The sequence below is a fragment of the Argiope bruennichi genome, chromosome 9 (genome assembly GCF_947563725.1).
Source record: "Argiope bruennichi chromosome 9, qqArgBrue1.1, whole genome shotgun sequence".
Classification (NCBI taxonomy): domain Eukaryota; kingdom Metazoa; phylum Arthropoda; class Arachnida; order Araneae; family Araneidae; genus Argiope; species Argiope bruennichi.
Genome location: NC_079159.1, coordinates 16,623,926 through 16,646,646, shown reverse-complemented (window position 1 = coordinate 16,646,646; position 22,721 = coordinate 16,623,926). Strand labels below are relative to the sequence as shown.

The window sequence follows — 22,721 nt, the reverse complement described above, 5'->3', positions numbered from 1 at the left end:
ATAGCCATTTAGTTTTTGAAATACATCTAATATGTATGTAAAAAAAAACTTTTTTTTAATTCCCAACACAGAGAGAAAAAAAAAAAAAAAAACCCATTAGGTCAAGTGTAAATTTTTACTATCTTGCACAGTTTAAATTTTGAATTTGCAATTTATTTTTGTTAAATACTTTTACATTCTACAAGAATAATGACACTTGAAATCCACAGCATAATTATTTAAAATCATACCAAAATTTTGAGAAATTATAATTATTGAATTATACAAATTTCAGTAATCTCCCCCCTTTTCCATTTAATAAATTATATGCTTTGAGTTGCATTAAGATTGTTTAAGGTAAAACAATATTAAATTAATAAATTAGCAAATTTGTAAAGAATATGCAAATCCAATATCATTCCTGCAGCACATTTTTTTTCCAAATATTTTTATCTTAAATAAAATTACAATTAATCAAGGTAAATCAATTTATATCAGATAAAGAAATAACATTTGCTCAAAAAAGTAATTATATTTTGATTGATGAATAAAAATATTTTTTTACTTTAACAGGAAAGCTGCATGTGCCAGCCCGCACTGCAGCTTCGTCAGCCTGCCACTGGTGGGGTTTACTACATTCTGGAATATGGTCTTTTTTACGACGAAAACTATCACGTAAACTTCTCCTAAGACGATCCATAACTAAAGAAGGGGAGAAAAAAAGACATTAACATATCAATTTTGAATTAAAGTAGCACTCATAACTTAAAATTAATATCAATAAACCAATTTTTATATCAATCTTTGCTTTTTATATAAAAATACAATCACATGTATTAATTAAATTTGCAGCTATTACACTACCATTACATTTCAAGTATTGACTGTAATTATAGATATACTTACAGCTTTTAATAGATAGAAGAATTAAATTCTCATTGCAAGGTGATAATTATATGCAAACAAATCACTATGAAAATGTGATAAACAATAGAAAGAAATTTCTAATTAATTTTATATAAGAAAATATTTATGCTTTTATATAATAACATACAGAATATAGAAATAATGATGAAATAAGGAAAGATGACATTTATAACATTTTAAGCTAAATGTGGTTATTTCATTGTAAATTCATTTGATAAAATGGTCATAATATGATTTCCTTCCAAACAATGTATTTATAGATAGATATATCATAATAAAAAAGGAAAAACTTCTTTTTTTAATTGCTGATTGAAATATCAAACATATGCTCCTTAAAATATAACTATATCTGCATACACAGAAGACAAAAGAAAAATTTATAAAATTGCTACATTCATTTAATAGCTATTATGCTAAATACATGAAAAATAATTTTAAAATTGTTAAGGAAAAAATTTCTAAAAAACCTATTTATTGTTATGAAAACAATGAATTTCTTTTTAATATGAATGATAATTAATAATACTTCAATTTTAATGTATCAAAGAATCAAAACAATTTTTTTTCAAATTCCATTTTTTCCAATTACACTTGCAGTCACAGTAAAAAATTATTAATGATAATGGCTGAAGTTTGAAAGTAGAAAAAGGGAACATGGATTCATTCATTCCTCTTATAATCATTTGAAAATATTGGATACTTTAATGATTTGAAAAAAAAATATATTCAAATTTCAGTTTTAATTTAATTTTGATTGCATAGCCTTCTTAAATTCAAGTATAAATCTTTTATTTTTGATTATAACAGGAATTAAAAACAAATTTTTTAATCAGTTTTCACTCTACACACAAGAAAAACTGTTATTTACTAGTAAATGTAATATTAAAAGAATTGTATGCATGTATTGTATTGTAAATGAGAGCAATGGATTGGAAAAAATTAGCAATGAGTGGGGTTGATGCTCAATAATTTAAAATATTAACTAATTTTTTCAAAAAATAATTACAACAAAAAGCCATCATTAATCTAATCCCTCACTATATAATCCATCTCCTCACTGCAAAATCAATATAAGTAACTTGAAATTTCAACTATCCTAAACTTTTTTTTAAAAATAGGTCAAAATATAATTAAATTACTCCTACACTTTGAAAATGAAGAAGATAATTCAGTTTATTGAAAACAGACGTTATCAATTATTAAAGTTAAATTATCTCAGATAAATTAAAATGAATAACATGATATCTCATATAAATTTTAATGGAGGGGGAAATATCCAAAATTAATTCCATTTAGTTAGAACAAAAAGCAAAATATTCATATAGAGTACATTACCAATTAAATACATCAACTAATACATAAACTGAAATAAATTACAAACTAAATCTAGTTTTGAATACAATAACTTGGGAGTATTAAAAATTTTTTTAAAGCTATAGAAACAGAAAGTACTATTTATGGGTGTGTCAGAAAATTCCAATACAAGGATGCATTTAGGTGTAAAACTAAAACAGTTTAAGACAAATCCTTTTACCAAAAAAATAAAATAAATAAAAATAAAATAATAATAATTAATTAAAAGTATACTTAATGTTTTACCTTTAATTTTTTTCTTCATTTTAATATAGTACAAAACATTTTTTTACATCAAAAACAAATAAATAAATGCCAATTCTATGCAAGAAAAGCTTTCCAGAAATATTAAAATTATTTACAACAAAATGAAAAAAATAATTTTAAAGTATTTTGATTCACTTTATAAAGAAAAAATTGACAAAAAAAAGTCAGCTTCATAAAAATATTAAATTTAAAAATTTATATGCAAATAAAAATAGTTATATAGTTTTAATAATTACAAATATATATTTTTTGGTAATTTTAAACAATTCTTTCAGCTGCAGATGACTTCATAAATAAAAATATAAAAACTTACTTAGAGACCAACGAACAAAACAAATTTTAATCCAATTTCAGAACATTTAGCAAAACATGACGAGTGGAAAAAGGTATCCAATTCAAGAAAATCCAAAACTTGGTTTCACATATATCCAATGGAAATTCCAAAACCACAGTGAAGATAGCGCTCCTTTCCTCATTTCACACATTCAACAGCACAATCAACTTATTCCCAAAAGACGAGAAAACTAGGCGATGAAATCCGCTTGTCATTTAATTGGCATGCAAAATGTCCCAATAAGCGAAGAAGCTTCGAGTAAACACGAGATTTTTTTTTATATATTCTTTTCTCACAAAAATTTTTTTTAATAATATTTTCTTTTTCTTTCCTTCATTCCGTGGTATTTCCATCAACACCATGGGCCGACCGACCTTCGTTAAAAAAACTGGCATAGCAATCGACCTACGCTCAAGGTTCAGCCTTCATTAAATATTCACATCGCTAAACCCCTGCCGCTTGTTTACGATATATATTAAAAGCTCGCGGAGATGGAACCAAATTAAAATGGTGTGTGAGGATCCAATTTCTTCAATCAATCCGGACGAATGCGGAAAGAGGAAAGAAAAAAAGAAAAGAAAACAGCAAGGGTGGGAAGGAAAAAAAGAAAACAGAAAAGAAGAATTTTTCGGTACCAGGTACCAGTAGGCAGAAGACTCACCCATTCTTTTCCGAGCCGATTTCTCCCGCAATTCAGAATGGTGATTTCCCATTACTGACTATAATCAACTTCTCGAACAAGTGGAGCGAAGCAGCAAAACGGCGATTAAGTTCGAGTCAGGCCAGTCCCCCTAAATTGGACTTTTTAGGGCGGCCTAGCTCCCCATCGCGACGGTCGAGGACCGGGCTCGGTTTCGGGGCTTGAAAATATTCGTTTCAAATTACAGCCGTTTTTGTGAAACGGGTGGCCCAGTATAACAACGCTGGGCTGCCTTGCATCACACACATTCCTGCTCCTGGAAGCCTTGATGTACAGGTAAAACGCAATGAGCGGACAAACCAGTTTCTGGCGCTGAACGGTAGAAGGTCTGTCAGCTGAGATGCGAGACGTCTTCTGCCTAAGCTGTTTTATCGCAGCAACATCGGAGAGAGAAGCTAGCTATGTTTTTCTTTAAAAGGCCACGTCGGATTTGAGGAAACACACCAGCGAACGAACGGATCGTGCGTTTTCTTTTAGTCAAGTGACATTCAATGGTCGGGGTACGTCGAGAATGAAATCTCACGCTGCAGTGGCGTGTTTCCGCGACTCATACAATTGGTAGGTGAAACTGTAAGGGCTATAAAAGTCACTCATCCGTTCTGGATACATAAAAGAGATAGGAATAAGTATATTCAGCTTGGCCAGAAACCGATGCATTAATAAACATTCAAGTTTTTTTTTCTTCGCTTTCTTATTATTTGCATGGTATAAATCATTTTTAGGTGTAACAATTCTTTTCAGAATCAGTTTCTTAAAATTCTCCAACTCATCGCCTCTTTTTTAGAACGAGAAAACAATTCTGCAATCCAACATTTTTTTTTTTTTTATTCCGAAAGCTTAGGAATAAATTTATTTAAAAAAATAAATTATGCATTTATGAATGTGAAACAGAAGGCAAGGGGGACATGAATTTAAAAAATCAATGCAGAATTTTTATTATTAAATCATTTTTAGCATTAATAATTCGATTCAGAATAACTATTAAATTCTCATGTTTTCAATACCTTTTTTGAACGGAAATGTAAGAATAAATTCCGTAACCAAATATTTGTTCCATTTTTTCCCTCCGAAAACAAACGAATAATTTTTTAAAGAAAATAAAATATGCTTTTATGAACTGAGAAAGATAAGTGAAGGGGGGGGGAATGAAAATTTCAATATCAATGTAGATCTTGAAACTAGTACAAAATTCTTTTATGTCTTTTATATTTATTAAACCTCCTTAATGACTGAAATCCATATTTAAGAAATAGTAGCTTTAGAATATAATACAATTCTGGACAGTACCATAACTTCAGGAAAGTCTACAATCATTTATTCAGAATAACTCAGCAATAACTTTATTTGTGAAGGCGGAATTTGGCCCAGAATCAAGATATAAATGACTTCATATCGCTTATTTAAATGAAAATGTTTCATTTCAGTTCCAAAATGTTTCATATAATTGCTTGGATTTGTATTTTTAAAACCTTTCTTGATCTTTTGAAATATGACTGCAAGCTTTAATCTATAAAATTCATTTCATTTTCATATGTTTTGCTACATTTACAAAAGAAAGAGCATTAAAAATTAAGCGGATTCTTTCAGATAGACGTATTTCAAGTTATATGTAATTCTTTCACCAGCAAGTCTTTAAAAATCAAATTGAAGTAGTGCTGTTTTACGAATTTTTATAAATAACGGGCACGAATGTTAATTCATTCAATTCCATTTGATTCCTAGAATCATTCGTCTGCATATTAGAAACAAATCACCTGAACATTGTTCCCCTTTAAAAAATAAGTGAATTAACGTTTCCGAAATATAAATGTTGATTAAGAATATATAAAATAACTTAAAACTAATCGACGAAATGAAACAATACAGATTACATTATCTTGATCGTATTTATATTAAAAACTTGAAATTATTCATTTTAAATTAATCAATAATCCACAGTAAATTAAAAAAAAAATCAACAGACATTAAATGCATCCATATCATTATGAATGCGTATAGTGTAAGCAAAACAGTACATGCAAAAAAAAAAAAAAAAAAAAAAAAAAACATAAATGCGTGCAGAATAAGAAAATTATATACTAACAGATTGGAAAGTTTATGTTTCGAACAGCGCAATTTACAAAACAAATGGCATAGCATAATTAACATAACCTGACTTTTCCCTTGTGTACATACTTTTCGTAATAATTTCCAAAGCGTTTGAAGAAATTAATACAATTTTTCCAAATAGTTCAATCTAGATAGATTTTGCTGACATTATTTATATTCTAAACATGAAGTGAATTTTTGAGTTAGTCATTTAGTATTTGTGGATATTTCCGATCTTGAATTACTTGGCCATTTTCAAATTAAGCCAAGATCGCCAAGTTCCAGAAGACATAAAGCAACCAAATTACCTTGGTGACATTTCTCGTTTGTTTAGCAATAAAATCCGAAATCCATATCCACAAGTTGAAGTAATTTTGTAAAGATATACTTACTATTTTGCACTATAAAAACTACATTTATAATTTTGATTTGATATTTTCATAGTTAAGTTTAAAATCTCTATGCAAGTCTCACGGTCAACATTTTTACTATTATTACAATTATCAGTGGCGCATTTCTAGCTAAGCTAATACAGGGTCCAAGTAGCTCGATTATAATGTTTAGTTTAATTGTCAAGTAAATTAATAAAAATGCAAATTCTATGTATTATAAATTATAAGAGTAATTTTAACACTTTATCAAGTACAAATGAGCAGATCTCCAAGTGTACTTAATTTTCACATTATTTAAAACGATGCAATTCGATTTTAACGGTGATCAAATAGCGCCAAGAAAAAATTTCACCAAATTATAAAAATATACTCAAGTCCTTATCATTAATTATGAAAAACTTTGAACGTACGAGTCGCATGCTACATAGTTTGATGATTGAAATCGCCAAATTGGCGAAATTTTTTCTTGGCACTTTTTGGTCACCGTTACAACCAACAAGTAGCTTTAAAACAGCCATTAAAACTAAAACTGTTACAGTAAAATAATATTTTGCAGAAAATACCAATTCCGATCTGACATAATGGCATTATACTATGAACAAATTAGTATTTCAGCGAAATTAAAAGAAGGAGGGAAAAAAACGAAGCAAGAAACTAATTTTTACCCCCTCCCACCCCATCCTTTCTTCGTTCGAAGGTAATCACAACTTCCTACTTCTCTCATTACTAAAGAATTTCCTTCGCTCAGCATGCCAGCGGAAACCTTCCTGCCTACATGCATTCGGTACAGAGGCATCATCCACCAGTTGCAATTTGTGAAGCAAGATCAACAGCATTATTCCAGAAATTTCCTTCAGTAGCAAATGTAATTACAACCTCACGAAAATTTCTTGCCTCTGAATGATGGGCACTTTCATCCATTTCGGAGTAATAAGTTCCGGCACGCCAACAAGTAAAACAAAAGGTGACAATACAGTCAAATATCAGCCTTTAAAATGCGTTTGTTAGAGCAAAATAAGATTTCGATATTTCATTCAATATGGGCACTAATCAGCCATTAATTTTTTTTTTAATTAAGTGATATTATCGGTAGTAATGGCGACCAAATGATGCCAAGAAAAAATTTCGCCAATTTGGCGATTTCAATATTCAAACTTATGTAGCATGTGATTCGCCATGTTCAAAATTTTTCATAATAAATACTAATGCACTTAATATAATATAATAATTTGGCGAACTATTTTCTTGGCGCTTTTTGCTCGCCGTTAAAACCGACAAGTACCAATTAATTTGAAGAGGTTATTAAAATTAGAGAAAAGAAATTGTATGGAAATAACACTTATATGGATAAAAGATTAATATATATTTAAGAGGTGCAAAAATGTTCTTTGAATAACGATACTCAGAAGTTAAGGTAAAACTTCATAATTTTGATTCATTTTTAATCAATTAAATTTTTTAAAAAATTCTAAGTGAGTAAATATCATCTTGGAGGTAGCTATTTGAAAATTTGGAACTAGGCCCAATAATCTACCTTGTAAGGTATTTTACACAATATAATTTTTGCATGAAGCAATGTATAGAAAATAAGCCAACCTACAAAATATTACCATGCTAAAATTAAATAGTATCTTCATTTTTTTTTAAATCCAAAATATCTTTTAGAAAATACAGCATAAATAATTAGAATACATATAGCATAAAGCAAATTTTTGAGGTACACACCTCCTCTCTCAATAAATCAAAAGAACTCAGCATGTTTCAACATGATTTCAAGGATTTCAAGCAACTATATTGAATATTCACACGTGACTATTATTATAGCCATTTTCAAAACAAGAACTCACATTAAAAGAGTTCAATATTCATGTTCTGCTTGTCAAGAACACAATTAAACTATCGAATTATTACCCAGATAAAAGAAGCTTTCAAGGGAAAGCTTTGGGCGTGTATTATGTTAAAATTCATCAAAAATACACAAGCTTAAACTTTTAACAAATAATAGAATACTTTTGGTTGCATGAACAAATACGATATGGGGTTAATTTAGCAAACCGCATTATTTTAAAGCAATGTTGAACAATAATAATAAAATTAATATAAATATCAAATAATTTAATAAAACAAATATTTTTAATGACTTATGATTCACTGAAGAGATAAAAACTTTTCTCAACACAAAATTTTTATTGAATTGGCCAGTTTTTTGCCAATGACGTGAGTGGGGTGGGGGGGGGGAGAAATTTCACTATTGAGAATTGTCGATAGAAATTAACTCAGACTTATTTCCCCCTCCCCGTCTGGTTGAAAGATTAAAAAAACTATAATAAATTAGCAACTTTAACAATTCTCTAATTTTAAACAAGGATTGCATATATAGCGAGTTAATGAAATTTAATTTGCCATATATTAACTACTTCTTACCGATGTTCATTACAAACACATGCCAAATAACAATTCTCTTCATCTGGTATTCATTTCAGTAATATCGACAATAAAATGATATGGGTTATATACAAAAGCAATTATATCACTAAGCTAATTACAAAACATGAGGGCCATTAAATAAAATCTTTGCTTACACCATTAAAACCATTTTTTTTACCTTTTAATGCATATCCTTTTCTACCACACAATCATATTCACGCATTTAAATATAAGCACACATTTCTTTTCTTTATGAAAACAGTTATCATATCTTGAACTAGCAAAACACACGACCACTGTAAGCGAAATGCATTCACAAATAAGGCGTCATCCGACTGGAGACTTTCCCGCCCACGTAGAGACAGCCAACTACTTGACTTTCATAAATATCGACACTCCTGTCATTGATGGATCTATCAGGAACACGAATAAAAGTGTCAGAATCTCTTTTGCAAAAGTTACCCCAAAGAATATCCACTTCAGGATATCACCTCGACAAGAAATACGTAGGTGGACAGCGAACGGCGAGTCCGACTGGCGTCCAGTCGACTCCCAAAAACACTGACTTTTTTTTCAAGAAACCAATTATGTATTTACTCTGTCCATTCTTACAGCACCTGTTCTCGCCCACAAGGGTAATCTGAGCAAATGCGAAATCCACTAACTTACCTGCTGAGTTTCAACAAAATTCACATGGTAACCAATTCGCCGTGTGAGTTCATCGTCAGGTTCTTCGCTTTCATTTTTGTCGACGAGTTTATTTTTTATTTTTTTGCCACTTTTAATTGACAGAATAACACCGGGTCACAGATTCAGAACTTTCTCCTCATTTGCTTTCTTTTTAATGGAATACAAGAGCACTGGCAGGAAACCAGTTCGACTTTGAAATAGAAAAATAAGGACGTAATGACGTACTTTTAATTCCACGGCAGCTTTCTAAATATTAAATTCAATGGCAGACAAACATGTTTGAAAAATATCATTGCATACTCCAGTCACGAGCTATTGGAAGATTTTAAGAGGATAAAAATAGGAAGATAACCGTCGTTGTTTTGATTAGAATATTTGAAGCAAAAAGTGCGCACACTAATAAAAATAAAAATAATATTTTTTTTATCTTGAATGTTAAAGGGAAAAAGGCACTCCCAACGCACCTTTTGCATTAAACCTATCTCCGACACTATCACAAAGTTTCAGATATGATTTTTTCTTCAAAAAGCATCTATAAAATGCAGAGATAAACAAATTGAATGAGCTCACGAGATATATAATAGTTTTTAAAAGAGATAAATCGCACCTGCATATGAATGAGATTTCCTTTTTTCGCCAAGGAAGAACGCCACTCTAATCAATTAAATTTATCAAAATTATTACGGCAGTTTCGGCTATAAATTAGGCTGCGATAAACTAAGTGCGATTTTATCAGATAACTCCACAAAAATAAACAATTATGATTCAATAAACAGAAAGAAGAGGCATTGAACAAAGATAATACTACTATATGCAAATTAATTCACTTAAATTTTTAACTTCATTTAAAAAAAAATTACAATTAAGTTTAACTGAACTATAGACCTAATTTCATCAACCTAAATCTTAAATGACTAACCTGAATCGGTAAACTATAAATAAAATTGTAAGATATAAACAAATAATGCCTAATTTCTTACTAAGCAGGACAATATCGTGCCAATTCTCCGAAATCTCCCATCTTGAATGGTTACAAAATATGATAAACAATTATCAGAATTGCAATGAAAAAAAATAGCTTGAATTATATTTGGCGAGAAATCGCTCCAAAAATTCAATTTAAAAATTATGGAAAAAAAAGACTTCAATCACAGATTTAAAAAAGATAAAATAAAGATTTTCGAATTCTAAATTCTGGTGTACAAGTTTGACATAAATTTCTCAATGTGGTGCAACATATTTGAGGGGGGGGGGAGAATATATTCGAAAAAAACTGTCAAAAAAAAAAAAAAAAAAAAAAAAAAAAGGTCCCCAAGATTTCCGACCAGATATAATTCTTAAGAAGAATAAAATCAATCTGTAAAAGGACAATTTTGTCCGACATCCAAATATTTACTAAATTTCTCAAGCTAGCAAATTGAAATGACTGGTACTAGTAACAATGACTTAGAATATTAAAACACGTCAGATTACAAATTCTAGTAAATGGAGTTCTCAAAGAACTCCATTATTTATTAGAAACAAATTGAAAAATCAAAACCTCTTGCAATTCTTTCCTATCAATGATGTAAAATCTAAAAGCAGTAAATAAAATAAAAACAGCTAGCGGTAAACACCGACAATTTTAACAATTTTTATTTTAACCAGTCACGAAATAGGCGGATGTGGAGAAAAAAATAAAAAGACAACGTGTGAAGAAACACGACATCGGAAGATAAGAATTTTCTTAAATGTCTGCACCGGAAATACATTTCCACTTAGTTTTGGAAACATCGAAATAAGAATATAAATGAATAAAATAGTCATAACAATAAAACAAAAATTCCATTTCCTTTTTTTTTTTTTTTTTTTTTTGTTCAATTGTAATGAAAATTTCGATTTGGGTGGTTTTCGATAACTTTTATTTCATTTGATTTTTTACTAAATTATAAACAATGGACTAGGTTAACAATAAGTTCGTTAAGTCAAGAAAGAAATTTTGCAATAAATAAATAAAAGAATGAAAATAGCTGCAGAAGATATTCAGAGCTACATCCTTCTATTTGTTCGCCAGGAACAAAATACCTCAAGGCTTAATTACTGTTGCTCATAAAAAGCTGGCATTCTCTTGATATGAAATTGATTGGTAATTTATTTGTTTGTTTAAGCCTTATACAGTCTACGCCTTTTAAGGAATTTAAACGAAACTGAGCAAATATACTCTTTAACATATAGAAGGATTAACTGAGCTTTAAAGCGTTCCAATGCCTCTCTGGTGTGGGGTGGAGTAGGTTCAAAAATTTTAAAGTGGGTTTAAAAATTTTAATTTTCCCACCATAAATTCTAAAATGAGTTTTATGATGACATCAATTTCATTACCAAGTAATTATTCTCTGATTTTCACTAATTTTTCAAAATTAATTAAAACAAATTGTTATTTTTTTGTATGACTATAAAGTAAGCAACTTACAAGTATATATGTGCGTTTAGATTTTACTCAGATATATACAAAACAAATAAACAGCGAATAATTATTCTTCAGTTCTAATAAACAAGGATACGTTCATACATAAAACTGCAAAACAACCGTATTTGAATAATACAAAACAAATTTCAGACAAGATATATAGTTCAATCATGTTAGCCTCGCTATTTTTTTTTTTGAAGTTAAAATTTTTTTGGTTTATTTTGGGGGTTATTTTTAAAAGGATATCCTCATTTCGAGTGTGGTCAGATGGTCAGGACGACATGAGATAGTACTCCACACTCAACTTAAAACTTTCACGTTACACCTCTGCGCATGTGAAGCGCAATTGTGATACTACATGAATCTGGTCCACATGCAAGACGGATTTTTTTTGTAGAATCGCTTGCAGAAACTTAGACCTCATCAACAGGCTACTGCAGCTCTGTGATTAAAATTTTAAAGAGATAATCAGATTCTTCTTCTATTGAGTAAATTTCAAACGCTCTCACAAAATTAATCCAACATAAAAAAAAAAAAATGAATTCAATACCAATAAACAAAAGTGTTTGCTCGACTTCCTTATAAGCTTATACAACTGGTAATTTTGTCCAACTTCATAGTAAAGTGCACAAAATAATAAGCATTTTGGACGTTTTGTCTTTAACCGATAGAATATAAAATTTAATAGATATATATAAATTCTGGTGTTCCCAAACTAATTTCATTTATCTAGTTCAAATTTGCAAGAGGCTATTTTGAATTAACGTGTTCACGGACTGACACTCGTAATTTTGAAAATGGTTTCTTTGTACAAAGGGATATCGAAAACGAAGGGATTTATCAAAATTTCGAGGTTGAATTCTTCGAAGATTATAAGTAAATAATAACTTTATTCATATCGAATAGGAAACAGTAAGAACGAAATAAGTATAAATATTAATAATTATAAGTATAAGTAATAACCGATTATTCACATGGACCGTAAAATATATAAATTTTACAAAGCAATTTTTATTGATGGACTAAAAAGCACATTTTTATTTGAATAATTTTCTTTCTTATAAACTTTATAATTCAGTTTCATAAATAGTATGGCATCCTAAAATCAATTTATTTTTCAAATTCACTTTAGGTGAAACCATTCATACGGAACCAAAATTTAGTTAAATTTATTAATTGACTCATAATTAAAAATTCTGGAATTATTAAAATAGTGCATTGTAATCGAGAACAAACAAGTATAGAAAATTTTAAAATTGTGCCTCATCAGGAAGTACCAAAAAAAAAAATAATAATAAATATCCTCCTTTACAAACAAGAAACAAGTACAATAAAAGTGCCTATTAAAAGGTTTGATAAATACTATAATTTTTTTTTTTTATAAAGAAAGCACTTTAATTGTGGATATATTTACAGAAATTTTGAAAGCATATTGACCTCGAAAGAAAATATAATAAATCTAAATTGAATTAATACAAGATCAATTGAGTTGTAACCAGCACAAGGCATTTATGTGTGCAAAAAAAAAAAAAAAAAAATAATAATAATAATAATAATAATAATCAAGTTTAAAGCATTTTAAGTTTAGGATAAATCTCCAAACATTTGATTCTAAAGAACATCTAAATAAACATGACATGAATTCAAATTGCCTTTACTAATAAATAAAAAAATAAAGAAAGAAAAAAAAAAAGAAAGGAAAAAAAAAGAAAGGAAAAAAAAAAAAAAACCCAGAGAAATCAAAAATTTGCAAATTAAACGGATTAGCCGTTCCCACTTTTTTCTTCTTTTTTCTTTCTTTGACTCACTTGATTAGTCTTTCCGTTATTGCTTAATTCATAATAGTATTATGCCAATCCCAATCTCCCGATCTCTTCTTACACAAGCGTGCAATGAAGCTTCATTAAATACAACTAAGGACTTATGTTAGTAAGAATTAAATGATTCTAATTAAGTTAATAGCATTTGCGAGATTAATTTTTGAGTTTAAAATTTCTTTTTTTATAATGATATGAGTTCTCTGCCGAAACAAATGGAAATGGCGTTGACATAATTTCGCATTCATTTAATGCGAAAGATAAAATTTATTCATCGTGATATTCAACCATTTAAACAGAAAACGATTTGAATGCCATTCTCGAGCTTGTTTTATGAAGCCGAATTTTATGAAATTAAGTTCCAATAAAGATAGATATATTCTTATGTCGTCAAGTTTATTGCGATTTTTGTTATTTAATTCCTAAAGTAAATACATTCTTTCCGCATGTTCTGTATTCGAGGAAAGTATTAATATTTTATTATTTAAAAAAATAATAATTCGAGCTTCTACAACCTTCCCGTTTTAGGAAGATCTGAGGCAACAATTCTATTTTTATTTCAATCTTTTACTAGCATCTAACTTGGTGATCGACTATATGCCAGTTCTAATAATAGTATTAACCCATTAGTTGCCACAATCCCCGTTTGGAGATTTTGGAATTTTACGTACATCAATCGATTCTAAAAATGTATTTGGTACCCCTGACGATGTAACCTTATTGTATATACAGGGTGATCAAGAAATAACAGGTGGTGTTCGGAGCCCCGAAGCGTGTTATGTAGTACACGAAATATAAAAAAATGTGGCCACCATACACATTAAAGTATGCGGTTTCAATTTGTCAAGAAAAAAAATTAGTACCAAAAAACGCCGATAGAGAAAATTCTGCCCCTGCGATCGAAAACTTCATTATGTAATTTGCATATACGGGTACTTTGACACGATATCGAGAATAAAAGGAAGAGTTGCTGGAATTTAAATCATTGTGCACGAATTCGCCCGTAGATGACGTTGTCACTACTTGAACGTGCCTTATTAGTCAAGCTGTTTTATCAGTGGGATGAAAATGCCAGTGCTGCTCTTCATGAATACCGGCGGTAAAAACAGTTACGTAGAGGACCGATGACCATAACTAACTTACGAAGAATGTTAGAAAGATCTGAAACAACAGGAATTCTTGATGTGCAATCAAGCCGAAGACAAAGGTTTCTTCAGGCCGAGGACGATTTCTGGTTGTGGGGCTACTTGAAAGCTTGAAAGGCGTTGTGTATTAAGGACTTGTTCCTGACATTCCTACTTTAAAAGAACAAATAACGTTACATGTCAGATGAATAAATGCCGATATGCTGCGAGCCATTGTCCAAAAACCTCGTGTATCGCAAGCAATTAATTACTGGAACATCAGGCTGGTGGTCACCTGGAGTCAAATTTTAAATTGCTATAATAAACATTTTTCATTGGTATTTGGTGTGTTGTTATTTAATGTTTCCATTGGCAGTTATGTATTCTTTTATCTCACATTATGCACTTGCAGCGTCAGGATTTCCCCTATCGGCCTTTTTGGTACTACTTTTTTTTTTCCCTTGATAAATTGAAACCGCATACTTTAATGTGTACGATGGCCAAATTTTGTTACATTTCGTCCAGTACATAACACGCTACAGGGCTCCGAACACCTACTGTTATTTCTTGATCACCTTGTATATAGTTCAGCAACGGATTGTAAAACCCTCTGCGCTTTTGCGCATGCGTTAGGATGGGTTTAATTCGTCAAAATAGGGGTGAGAGGAAAGATGAAAGGAGGAGATGTTTACATTTAACAAAGAAGACTCGCGGTTTTCTGAGACGTAAACATTACAGATAATTATACCAGAAACGCACTTATCGTGCCGCGTCTCGCCCCTTAATGAGATGGGGTCGTCGAAAAGTGGTCGTCTCAGAATCCGTTGACGAACTACAGTACACTCCCGCTTATCCGTGGAATTGGGTGGCGCGGCCGCCGCGAATAACAAAAATCGCGGATAATCCGAAAAAAGCTAAAAACGGGTATAGCAAAAGAGAAAACAGTCATTCCAACTTTGAAAAATAGTTTTATGTACAATAAAACGTAAAATAAACAGCAGGAAATGTTTAACTAACGCTTAATATTTTAGTATATCACTCAAAACTAACCTAAAATGCATTTTGTTAATGAAAGCAGAAAAGTGCTTTGCAGTTACGGGAGGCGTCAAGGATACACAGAAAAATTAATACATATGTACTGTTTTAATACTGTAATGTATTATGTAATTACAAAAGCATAACTGTAAAACTACACCTTTTTGAAGAAATCAGTCATTTGTATTTGCTTCTTGCTTTGGAAGCATTTTCTCTTTGCTTGGAAGCAAAAAAAAAAAAAAAAAAACTTAGAGCAGCAGGCGCGGATAACCCGCCCGTGGACAATCGGGAGTCTACTGTATATCAGTTAATGTTGTGTGTAACAGAATGTGTGTATTCTGTACTTCATTTCTTTACAACAAGCGAATGAATTTGAAATTAGTCTAAGTGAACGGAACAGAATTGTTATATTTGAAGAATTATACAGCGTGATTATATTTAAAAAATATCCTGATATATGAGACAAGAACTATTATACTATTTACAGGAACGTTATAAAATTTTGGTTCAAAGTATTTGGAGGTATGCGCTCAAAGATCATATGAAAAACAGTTAAGGTTTAACAGTTAAGGATGCAATGGCAAAATTTCAAAATTTTTAAATGGAAACGCATTTTTTTTTAAAATAAGAGTATTTATTTTTTTAAAGAGAAAATAACCAATAACAACAGAAGAGGGGGGGGATAGAAAAAACATTTTATTATGTTCCACAAATTTTCAACTTAACTAACCACGGCGACACTTTATATATAACTTATCTGGCCAAAAATTAAAAAAAAATATTGGCAGTTAACGCGTTGACTCAGAAATGTCAACCCGTTGAGCAACGACATATTATCATAACAAATCAAATTTGAAACAGAACACCAGAAAATTCTATTTCAAATCACAGTTGCACATATATTTAGAGCATTCCACTTCATTAGCTGTGCTTCCAAATTCGTGAGTAAAATTAGTGAAATCGGCTTAATGGTTGAGGGAATATGTTTAACCCCCCCCCCTTCCCATCGAGAAAGTACAGTGAAGTAGTGTTTTTGAGATTTTCCCCCCGAAAAATGAGGGTTAGTGGGGAACAGGCAACCACTAATGAACTATCTATTAAGTGATAAACTTTCATGTGAATTAAGACTTTAAAAACTTTTGAGAAAAAAGTTGGAGTGATAGTATTTTCTTAAAGGAAATATATATATACATATGAAATACTATTCGAATCCTGTCTGCTAAATTATATGTAACATATTTTGGTTGAAGCAGAAGGCAGGTTTGAAGACATATATGAGACTTTGTATTTTTAATTTCGTTTTATTCTCTCTCTTCTCTCCCAGGAGACAAACATGATTATTTACAAGAAGTCGCAGCGCGACACAAAAGCAGAAGTAAGAAGGAAGGGTCGAACAAATGATCACTAGCCTTATATAACATAGGATTTCCGGAAACGCGCCAATGGAATGACCTTTGACAAGGGCAAAAGTATCAAAATGAAGTATGACTTTCGTTTGATACGTAGTAATGATGGCGCATATTTTTACAAAGGGATTAATTAAACCGAAAGTGGAATTGTATCACGAAATAAGAGAATTTCTTACTTTGGGCTAAATTAAGATAAAATCTGGGAAATTAATTAAATTAAAATATCATTACACACACACATATTATATATATATATATATATCTTAATATATATAAATTACGTGTCACGTTGTTTGTCCGCGATGGACTCCTAAACTACTTAACCGATTTTAATCAAATTTGCACACCGTGTGCAGTTTGATCTAACTTAAAAGATAGGATAGTCCTTTTTTTTGAATTTTTAATTAGAATTTTAATTATCAATTAAAAACTAACTTTCCCGCCAAAAAGATCTTTTCATTTTCCCCACCGCCAAATGAGTTAGTTTCCAACTAACTCATTTGGTGGTTTTCTCCCAACAGTCATGAGGCTAGGCTTAAGATTTTTCGGCTGATTATTTGAAACGATTCTATTTATTTTCTTAATGTTTGATGCATTTAAAATTAAAAATTGTTAATTAATCGATCTTTCGGATTCATTCTTAAGTACTTTTGAATTAAAATAAAACAGAATAAAGGAAATTAAAAATGTCTAATCTGCATAGCGTTACCTCAACTGGCGTAGAAAAACTCACGCATTTGCGTTCCGTAACTGGCGTTGAAAATTCACGCATGCGCATTGTGTTCTGATTGTTGACATGACAACCATTATCAACGGATGATTTAAATTATTTTTAGGTTAGTTGCATGTTTTTGTAATTAAATTGTATTTATGTTAGTTATATATTTTTTGTACACGCTTATAGTTTTAAGTACATCGTTTTTTAAGTAGTTTTTTTTAACCTGTTTTCAACCGATTATTTTAAACGATTCGTTTTATTTCCTTAGTGTTTGATGCATTTAAAATTAAACATTGTTAATTAATCGTTCTGGTCATGATGAATCTGAGAATATTTTGTTGACAAATTCTTGAAATATTACATAAATTAGGAAATATATTCTTTAGTTCCCATAAAGTTTAAACGCTCAGTGACTGTTTTCAGTAATCATATTCCAAAAAAATACTTTGTTTCAGTAAAAAATATTATTATATTAATTGAAGATTAATCCTTTCCACTTTAATTTGAAGTATAAATTCTTCGGGAACTAACAGAAAATTAGAGAGATACATATTACATTATGACTGAAGGCGTTTATAATATTATGAGTGAATTATATATCAAAATTTGAAGTTTTAAAATATTTTGATGAAGAAGCTATTAAAGTAGGAATTGCATAAAATATTTAATTATTAAAATTTAAACGAACATTAAGATTGGCGAGCCGGCTGGTCGCTAAAGGCGGCTAGTATATATATCTTGGAAATAAAGGGTGTGGAAGACAGCTAATTATTGATAATAAGAGTAATGATAATAGGGATAATTTTTTTTATCATTATTAAATGAAGAAGGCAAGGCATTGTTTTGGCTACATTGCCAAGGCATTGGAAGCGGGCGTCTGCTATAATCTTCCTATGTGCCGTATACAAAATACAAGTGAAGACACTTGTTACCGCTGTTATATACAGCACGCACAGCATTCGTAAATTCACATTCTACATGGTTTGAGATAAATGAAGGCCTTAGTACTCAATGAGAAGAGAGAAAATACGTATTATAACAGTGAGTTGTGGTAGAAGGACTTAGTCTTCTGGTATTGGTGGGCAAAGAAAAGAATTCATAAAACTCCTGCCTATCCGGCGGCTTTTTCGTTATCCGGCCTGCCCTTACGCCACATTAGGTCTGATACTCTGGAGTGCACTGTATCTTAAATATAGGGTGTTTTTTTTTTTTTTTTTTTTTTTTCGTATTCCTAATCACATAATCCCAAGGACACACGTATCATAGATTGGGGATTTCTGAAATAGACCAACAAAACAGATTTATCGAAAAACCAATAACATCAGGAAAACGGGAGCTGGAATGCGATCAGAGTCAATCATTTGTTATAACTGTTACAATAAAACATAAATAATAACCGAATACATCATTTTTAAAAAAAATCAAAGACATTTCAAAAACAAGTATGAAATAAACTAAAAATAGTGCAAGCAATAAAAAATAAATAAAAAAACTAAACGATTTCGCTGGAAAGTAATTAAGATAAGGAGAAAATAGGACACAAGTGCAATAACACAAATATTATTCAAGGAAGAAAAAAACTAAAAATAAATATAAGAAAATTACGAAATAAATGAGATTCAGCTATTGATAAATCTGTACGTTTCCAGACGGAGAAAATAATTTTAAAAATGACAGCAACAACTTTTTAAACTATCAGATATAACTAAAACTTTTGTTTGTTAGAGGATTATTGAGATAAAATGGAATTCTTGAACTGATTATCTTTTAAATTTAAAAAAAAAAAGAAGAAGCTTAAAATATATAGTTAAAACGGATTTCTGCCTTTGAGTTATGAAATCAATCCTATCAAGAGACATTAAAAAAAATATTCATCGGCATAAGAACTAACCTTCAGCAATTATGATTAGTCAACGCTGGTTTTTGATTCTGTTATTTTAAAAGTTATCCCGAAAATAACTTTGAAATTTGGTAATAAAAACAATATTAATGGTATTTAAAAAAAATTTGAAATTATTTTTCGATGATACCAGTTTGATTACAAAAACAAAATCATTAAAACAGTCCAATTAGAGTAAATATTTATCAAGGTTGCATTACAATACTAATAAGAAAAATTAAGAGAACTAATAAGAAAAATTAAGAGATAAAGAGAAATGTTGATAGCAACGTATTAATATTTCCTTTGGCTCTTACAAAAACATTGCTTCAACTGAATGGGACCATGTTATAGCAATGTAATCGGCACGATGACCAATTCCCTCGCTATCAGTCTCAAAGAAAATTAGTTTATATTACAGAATTTGTTAAGGTTTTTGCAAAATTAAGACGAATTCTTTAGAAAATTTTAATGTCCCAAATTTTCCGAAGCAAAGTGGAGAAAGAGTACTTGAAGGAGAGAAGACATTAAAACCATCGGTGGTGGCCTTCCCAAAACTTTCTCGCATACTCTTCAATAAACCTGTCATGCCAGAGGACGTTTTACATGGCATTGGCAAACAATAGTTACAAAATATTAACTTTTGGCGTGAATTCGGCATTTTTACTGAATCTATCGTGTCATCCTTGGCGAGTTTTTTGGCGATTAAACCCTGGCGTGCAGTTAAAAGTATCTGAAAAACGAATTTGTGTTTTAGACGGGATTTTCTTAACATACTGAAACAAAAATTTGACACAAAACTTCACTTGTAGTTACTAATTACCATACCAAATTTGATAGATGTAAGTCATTATGTTTTTGAATAATCACTTTCACTTATTTCTAAAAGCACAGACCGACAGACAGTCAACTCGTAGTTGGATTTGGCTCAAAATTTGACTGGTGTCTACACCAAAGATGCTAAATCAGTACACCAAATTTTATCTATCTAGCTCTCATCGTTTTATAGTTAGTTGTCTTGTTAACTTATATTCGAACAGTCAGACTGCTCTTCAGGTTAGCTCTGAACGGATTTTGTTCAAAATTTGGTGTAGAGACCGTATATCAAATTTCAACGATCTAGTTCAGAGCGTTTTTTAGTTATCTTTGTCACAGATCAACAGACGGACGGATTTTTTCCAAAAATGTGTTTTTGGATGATTTTTATTCTTTCTCTATATTACTCACACGAGAAAGTAAAAATTGGTGAAGAATGAAAATTTTATTTCACAATAGAAACAAACAAGAGGAAACTATAAAAATCCATCTAACTAACGGTGACAATCTTTCTAGGAAACCAAAGAGACCCCCAAAACTATAAATTTGTTACAGAAGAAATATTATCTCATTTCGAGATATTAAGAGCTTACGAGCACATTTTCACCATTCGCACAAGGACTATTTTCTTGAAGATTTAGATGCAGTCAGACATATTGAAGAAAAAAAGTTTTCATCTTTACCAAAAGACATAAAGGGATCAAAGACGGTGGGATACCACAAATGGCAGCCGCCTGCTGTCGGATTTTCAAAAGAAACGATCCCCATCAAGTATCGCCAAAAGAAAAGTTATAGAAAAGAGCTTTCAGAAAAGGAGAAAATGCTTCGATAAGGATTTGTAACTTTTTCCATAAACCTATATATCATTTCAATCATGACAGGGCTAGGATATAAATGCTAAACATGATTTATAATATAATAAAATAAAAATGTCAAAATATTTTGATTTGAGTCATTTCCCTCGAAATTTGAAATCATTTTGTGACAGATTTCTATTTCGGAATAAGCACTGGTATGAAACATTTATCAAAAAATAACTTTTTTGTGGACTTTCGGCTACAATAACATGCACATAAATAAACGCATTTAATATTTTCAATATGCTGAATAAATATTCTAAAACCAAAGCATCCAATAACAAAAAGTACTTTTAACAATGACACTAAATAGAAAATGGATAAAATTTTGAGGGCGCGAGTTTTTACTACATATGTTAGAAACAACTTCGTGAAAGGAAAAGACAACAAAGTTTTTTTTTATTTATTTTCTTATAATACTGAAAAAATTACTATTTTGGAAAAGTATATCTTCTCGTAGACATATTTATGCCAGGTTTACACTCGGCCAGTAGGCAGCGCATGCGTAGAGAGGTTGAAAAATGCTGTTCGGTCGATGACAAGTAATTGTCCCGACTAGACAACAACATGCCCTGTATTGTACTTTTTTCTTACTGCGCATGCGTGTGTAGAATTTCAGCCTTCCCCCCCCCCCTCCTGGCATGAAAAAATTTATCACTTATCCTAGATTAATTCCGCCATGTTTTGCTCGTTGTTCTTTCTGATGCAAGTCAGTTTTGTTTTTTGATTTTTCATTTTATTTGGCTTTTTTTTAATATATATATTTTCCAAATTTAGGTATGTTGCTTTTTTTTTTTTTTTTTTACATGTTTCTTGGTGTAAATATCCACCCTTTAAACATGATACGCAGTGAAAGAGAAAAATTCAGGAACGCCAAAATGGCAATTTATGGCCAAGCATGGAACACCTGAAGCTATCTTATGAAATTGTGAAAAACATAAATCAGTTCCTTTCTGCGCATGCGCTGCCTACTGGCCGAGTGTAAGCCCGGCATAAGTCTAAAGTTTGACCTATACAACTGAGATGTAAGCCATGTGCCGAATTTCGTTCGTCTGGCCGGCTACGAGTTATTGCATTTACATTAAATATGATACGCAGTGAAAGAGAAAAATTCAGGGACGCTAAAATGGCAATTTATGGCCAAGCATGGAGCGCCTGAATCTATCTTATGAAATTGTGAGAAACATAAATCGGTTCCTTTCTGCGCATGCGCTGCCTACAGGCCGAGTGTAAAACCGGCATAAGTCTAAAGTTTGACCTATACAACTGAGATGTAAGCCATGTGCCGAATTTCGTTCGTCTGGCCGGCTACGAGTTATTGCATTTACATTCACAAGGACAGTCAGACAGACTATCAGCCAGTTTTCCCGTTGACGGATTTGGTCTAAAATCGAATATGGGTCTACAATTTTGAAATAAAAATACTAGTTTTAATCATCCCTTTCAGAGTTACATTTAATTAA

General features: G+C 30.6%; 1 protein-coding gene across 6 annotated transcripts in view; it reads right to left on the bottom strand.

The window, feature by feature from the left end:
* Window positions 1–22,721, bottom strand: part of LOC129983918 (protein numb-like) — a 126,566-nt gene that overhangs the window by 17,054 nt on the left and 86,791 nt on the right. For 2 of the 6 annotated variants that reach the window (XM_056093626.1, XM_056093625.1), the window contains exon 2: window positions 545–681. In XM_056093626.1, coding sequence (XP_055949601.1) covers window positions 545–679 — 135 coding nt within the window. In that variant the 5' untranslated portion in view covers window positions 680–681. Of the gene's footprint in view, window positions 1–544; window positions 682–2,839; window positions 3,041–3,521; window positions 4,034–8,645; window positions 8,915–9,136; window positions 9,357–22,721 lie in introns of those variants that run through there. The other 4 variants (XM_056093628.1, XM_056093627.1, XM_056093624.1 and 1 more) reach the window with 4 other exon arrangements.